Here is a 6,523-nt window from a genome sequence, read left to right on the forward strand (position 1 = left end):
ATAAGACCGTCCTCAATCCTTTTTTTGCAGCTGGATCCAATCCGCCGGCGATCATAGTGACCTGGTCGTCCCTCGACCCTACCTTGGCCAGCCGCAGCTCACCGTGTGGTTCAATTCGATCTTCCGTGTTTGTTTGAGGATCAAGATCTGCCATTGCTACCTCGGATCGGGATACCTTCGCGCGGCATGCCCGGGGGTACATCTTTAAGCCTATAGCGTAGCATTCTCTGACCGTCTTTTGATCGGCTCGAACGGTTACTACCCTTCTCCGTTCGGTAGGATATTTCAAAGTCAAGTGTGGCGTAGACACTATGGCGTCAAACGCATTAAGGCAAGGATGACCCAGCAGGACGTTGTAAGATGTGTTCGCGTCTACCAACAGATATTGAACCTATCTCTCGTCTCCATCCCTCCCGATGCCTAACCGCGTGCGCAAGTCCACATACCCACGAGTGTCCACCCTCTCACCGGCGAAACCTACTATCTGCTCATGAAAGGGTACGATCAAATCCACTGACAAATCTATTTGTTGGAACGTTTTCCAATAAAGGATGTTAGCAAAGCTGCCTTGATCGATTAAGACCTTTCCGATCTCGTACCGAACGATCTCCGCAGTGATCACCATAGGATCATCCTGCTCCGGGTTCGGCGCGTGAAAATCTTCATCGGTAAACGTTATAGGAGGCATCGACCTCTTGATGGGTTGTACATTGTTCACAGAACGCAACACCCTGAGATGGCGTTTACGTGCTGACGAGGACGATCCCCCTTCGGCGAAACCTCCAGATATGGTGTTAATTCGTCCTCTGATTGGACGGTCATGACTGTGGCTACAACTCCTACTTCGCCGCCTCTCGTGCCCCAACCGATTCTCTGGATACCAGGGCCGACGACTTTTGCCTCGGTCTTCGTCTTTTCTCCTGATGGGACTCCTTGGTCGCTCTTGGGGCCATTCGGTGTGGGCAATTTTGATGTATTGCTTTAAATGTCCGGCCCTGACTAACTCCTCAATTTTGTCCCGCAGAGTAACACACTCCTCGGTATTGTGTTCGAAATTCTGGTGATAAAGTCAATGTTTACTGTTGTCCGCCCCGGGCGGCATTGGACGTTTCTTCAAAGAAGGAATCAAGTTAACACTCAGAGCTTCCTGTAGTATGTGCGCGAGTGGGGCGTTTAGGGGGGTATATTGTTGAAATCTGGATCCCCGAGGAGGCTCTCTCGGCCTGAAACCCCCTGGCCTTGCTGTTTGGCCCTCCGGTGTCTTCCCCTCCGACTTCTCTCTTGCCTCCTGGTTGTCCTTCTTGTACGCCTGCTTCATCTCCTCGACCCTCGGTCGTTTCCTGCATATACTATCTTTGAAAGGTCCTGGCCTCAATGCCGACATCACATATTGTAGGGCCAGTTCAGTGTTCAACCCTTTGATTCTCCTAACCATCTTCTGATATCATCCATGAACACCCTCAACGCCTCATCCTTGCCTTGCTTGAGGTTGGACAACTCAAAAACCGTCGGGTCCTTTACGCAGCTTCCGGCAAACTGTCTGTTGAACATCTCCTTTAACCCCTCGAAACTTTGAATGGAGTTGGGTGGTAACGAGTTAAACCACTCCAACGCCTCTCCTACTAACGACAATGAAAAGGCCCGGCACCATATGGCCCGGTTACCAGTCCTGAAAGCCATCCGGGTGGAAAAAGCTTGCACATGGTCATCCGGATCGGTAGTCCCGTTATAGATACTAAGTTGGGGTGGCACAAAATGTTCCGATATATGAACATCCATTATTTCCTGAGTGAACGACAACTGGCCCGAAGTGTCCTCCTCTTTCACCAACGGCGGTGCATTGGCCAGGGTGCTCTTCAACCGCTCAGTTTTTTCGTTCTCCTTATCGGTCTCGATTTCTTCTAACCTCCACGTTCGGTCTGAGGCGCTACCATGTTCGGCTGGGCCTTCCCTATGGGTTTGGGTCTAACTTACTTCTCTTTCCGCCTCCCGGTCGTCAGCCATCTTCTCCTTGCCTTTATTTCTTGCAGCCTTTTCTTGGGCAATACGAGCTGCGCACTCTTCTCTTACGGCCGACAACTCCTCTTTTTGCTGTCGTCACATGTCCTCCATTTGCTGCTGCAACATCCTTATCGCCTCCGTCGGATCCTCAACGGTCATGTTCCTCGTGACTACCATTGGGTTTGGATACTCGGCCCCACAGTGGGCGCCAAAATGTTCCGGTGTAAGGTCAAGTAATCCGAACCCTTCACAATTTGCTCCTCCCACCGGTCGTTCGCCTCTTCGTCTCCTCGCACCTGTCCATCTGTTCCCCCGGAATCCAATCAAAGGGGAGGGGGGTACCTGCTAAAGGCACTCCGATGCTAAAGTCAGCTTAAATGTCTGATCGGTTGTTTTAAGCTCTATATTAAATGCACAATAAATGAACCTACTTACCCGGTACCTGTGACTTGTATTTATAGTGTTGGATATGGGCTTAATATTAAGGTGGTCCTAATCAGGGCCCAATCTTGGCCCAATCATCTTAATTATACAATTACCTTAACTAAATTGGTTTTACCTTGATCTTCCGGACTGTCCGCTTCTAACCGTCCGGTTGCTCTCCTCTAAGATGACCGACTGTCATGGCGCTCAATTGTCTTTCACCAATCTATCCTTGTTTCTGGAGACAGGACGTCTTAACCGTCTAGTAATCCCTAGTACATTAACTATAATCATAATATAAAAAAAAATACCTAGAAGAGGATGTGGAAAATTCATGCTAGCAGTTGTGAGAGCATGGTCAAATATATGAGCATCATGAGTAGTACCTTCCCATCCATCGAATATAAAAATGCAACACATATTCCAATCATGTAAAACCATTATATTTTGTGTTGAAATACCTTTTTTACAGTAAATGTTGGTTGTTCAGTAGGGATTCCACACAAGGAACATGTGTACCTTCAATTGCTCTTATGGTATTTTAATAAAAGAAGAAGAAGAAGCTAATAACGTTGACCATTTTTAATTTTTTTATGACTATCATTAAACAAATGAACTTTTGGTTTGATATACTCAATTGACAATTTAAAAGAAATTAACACATTATGAAAATGCATACTTATTATCTCTCCAAAGTGTTGAATTCTCTCTTAGAGCATCATATATCCCATAACCAAACATGTTTAAGAACATTGTTATCATTTCTTTAACACTCATATGATTAGTGGATGTTAATCCATGATTAGTTAAATTTGTGCATAGTTTATGAAAAGTATGTTTTTCCATATGAAACATTTCATAACAACAAATAGGATGACCATGTAAGATTTCATACACCCATAAATTACCTGTGTAATAGCTAGTTCTTCATGGTTCTTTGCATTAATATTTTACTACATACTTACCCACAAGCACACTCACATAAGATGCTTTTTCCATAAGGTCATCATGATCTTCATCAGTATTAGTTTTAAAATCTTCATACTAATGATTCATATTATTCATTTTCAATTGTACAAATCTATTATGATATAAGAAAAGAAGATATTAGCAAATTTACTATATTACTCCTTTTATTTTGTTGACAAGTGTCTAAAAAGTTAGTTTTTTAAACACTTGGCATCATTTAACATTTTTAATTTATTTTTATTTATTTATTTTGTCGTCACATATGCATGAAAGATATTTTACTTTTTTATCTATTTATTCTATTAATTTTTTTTATTTATATATATTTTGTTGTCACATGTGCATAAAATTTATTTTACCTTTTTATACACGAGATTGTCGATGTATTGATCAAACAAGTCTAACAATACACATTAGATGAGTCGTTCATATATTTATTAGGCGACTTTAGTAATATACATTAGACAAGTTTTTCCATACACAAATTAGACAACTCTATTAATAAGCATTAGACAAGTGTGTTCACTTACTACTTAAATGAATCTTGCAATACAAATTTGATGAGTTTGTTAATGCATTGATTAAATGAGTATAACAAAAAACATTATACATGTTATACGAGTTTATCCATATACTGATTAGATGAATATAGAAAAAAAATATTAAATGTGACATTTCATACATTGATTAGATGAGTCTAAGAGTACACATTAAACAAGTATGTTCATACACTAATCAAACGAGTCTTTTGTAGAGGAGTTTGTCCATACATAGATTACACTAATCTAAGAATTACGTTAAACGAGTTTGTTCATACACGTATTAGATGAATCTATTAATACACATTAAATGACTCTCCATTTTACGAGACAAGTCTTGCAATATACATTACATAAGTTTCTCCATATATTAATTAAACGAGTCTAACAATACACATTACACTAATGTGTCCATATATTGATTAAATGAGTTTAACAATACATATTGAACAAGTTTTCCAATGCATTGATTAAACGAATCTAGCAATTCACATTATATCAGTCTGTTCATACACTAATTTATATTTTTAGTAAGTCAATTCTACTTTATGTCCTTTATATTTTTAGAGAATCTACTATATTTTTGCATATGTTTTATCCTTTATATTTTTACAAAGTTTGTTATTTATATTTTTATAAAGATATTAATTTTCTAAACCTATGAATTAATGAAATACTAATAACTCAATATTTAATATTTCTACATTTGAAAATAAAAGAAAAGATTAATTAATGATATTAGTAACTTTAATTTTTCTAAAATTTGTCAATATGAGAAAGATGTGAAGAAACTATATTCATAAGTGGCAAACAAATGAACTTAAACTAATAGATATGTGTTAAATTCATAGATGTGTCCATTTAATGTATTTTTAGCTTCATAAATGCACTTAGAGAGTGATTGCAATACTAATCTCAATACAACATAAGAAAATGTTCCTTTTGGTGTGTCAATTCTTGTTTTCCACATGCAATGTGTTTGATCCCTAAAGAAAATTTTTATGAAGGTAATATTCCACAGATTAAATTTGTAAAAACTAAAGAAACTAAAACTAAGAAAAAAGTTAGAAGAGAAAGAATTACAATTGGAACAACCAGAAATTCCAAACAACATCACATGTAATGAAGAAAACCTCACCTTAAAAGAGTATCAACACAACAAAAAATGAAGGGTAAAAAAATAAATGAGAAAATGAAATCCCCAAACTGATTTTGGTTGATGGAGAAGCTAGAATAAGTGGCTTCTCTCTAGACGTGAATCTATCATCTTCAAATTAATTTTGGAAAACAACCAAACAATCTATCAACATGATTTTGATGATCTCATATGCATCAAAATCGATTCTAAGTACCTCCAAGGAAAAACCAAACAAAACACTAAGTGTGTGAACGATTTCAAAAACAAAATTATAAAAAAATTTCACAATTTTTTTTTAAAAAAAATTAAAAATGTAAAATTGTCATGAATTATGACGGTTTAATTTTTTTTTATAAATTTATGAAAAAGTCATATAAAATTCTCACGAATTTAATTTATAAGTACTGTAAATTTATGAGTTAGTCCATAATTATTACTTTTAAACTTGTCTATTTTAATTTTTAATAACTTAACAAATTTGAACAATCATAAATTACATGGCTTATGTGACATCCCAATTATATTATAAAGATATATAATATAATAAATGTGTCACCATGAATAATACTTGAAAGTAGTTAAGAGTAATAGGATTACAGTCATCCTTAAACGATACAATTTGGAAACTTGGAGAAGTAGAGTTTCTCCCTTAAAATACAAAGAATTTAAAACTTAGAACATGACAACGTTTCTTCAAAATATCCTAGGATAAGATAATTAAGGCCTAGAGAACTAGACAGCGGCATTCCCTTCCCCATCAAGAGTTGTTTCCAAAGTATCTCCTCGTCATCTGCTTCCATCCAAGTGGATGATCATCGCAAGGGAAACAAACGCAAACATGGCATAAACACAAGCAATTGCAAGGGTGAGCTAATTATAAAAAAAGCATACAATTAAGAGCATGTACATACAAGATATTAATTTAAAGCAAACAAGATAAAAGATTCATCCTATCATGTTAAATACTAGACTTGACTCGTCCGGACTTTAGAATAATAGTCGAGCTATGGCAGGTCATGCACCCGTGGTGGCTTGTGTTACTTAGGCTCCCCCGCCTTGGGCTCCCCCGCCCTGCCACACTCACGAGGTTAGTCTATTTTGCGTCCTGGAGCATGATGGAAGCCTCCAAGACTAAGACCTCCTACTACTCCTCACCACATGGTTTAGTCCTCTCTACGTGAGAAGAAAGACCATTGGAGCGTCAAGAAGACCCCCAAAACTGAGCTCCTACTTTCATTCTAATACACTAAAAATCTCACCGAAAGATCTACACATTTGGAACTTGATATGCAACTTGAATCACACTTCCATCACCTTATAACCATATACTTTTTAGTACAATCAACATCCTTGTTTGAACACCACAATACAATACATTAACTCATCAATAACATGTATTGTTCACCAATCATAAAGTTTATAGCACAATTCTCCTTACTTTCCAACATAGTAT

At 37.6% G+C, this 6,523-nt stretch overlaps 1 protein-coding gene across 1 annotated transcript; it reads right to left on the bottom strand.

The window, feature by feature from the left end:
• Positions 1–391: 391 nt before the first annotated feature.
• On the bottom strand, positions 392–1,384 carry LOC106779015. Its single transcript, XM_014667033.1, has 2 exons — positions 1,136–1,384; positions 392–1,033 (listed from the first exon to the last, which is right to left on the bottom strand). Exons 1-2 carry the CDS (start codon positions 1,382–1,384, stop codon positions 392–394), a joined length of 891 nt encoding a protein of 296 aa, XP_014522519.1.
• Positions 1,385–6,523: the final 5,139 nt, after the last annotated feature.

Source organism: Vigna radiata, unplaced genomic scaffold, assembly GCF_000741045.1.
Source record: "Vigna radiata var. radiata cultivar VC1973A unplaced genomic scaffold, Vradiata_ver6 scaffold_293, whole genome shotgun sequence".
In the NCBI taxonomy this organism is placed as follows: domain Eukaryota; kingdom Viridiplantae; phylum Streptophyta; class Magnoliopsida; order Fabales; family Fabaceae; genus Vigna; species Vigna radiata.

Coding starts and splice junctions, on each gene's coding strand:
- LOC106779015 (XM_014667033.1), bottom strand. CDS start 1,384: ATGTCGGCATTGAGGCCAGGACCTTTCAAAGATAGTATATGCAGGAAA. Junction 1,034..1,135: donor TACTACAGGAAGCTCTGAGT/GTTAACTTGATT, acceptor AATACCGAGGAG/TGTGTTACTCTGCGGGACAA.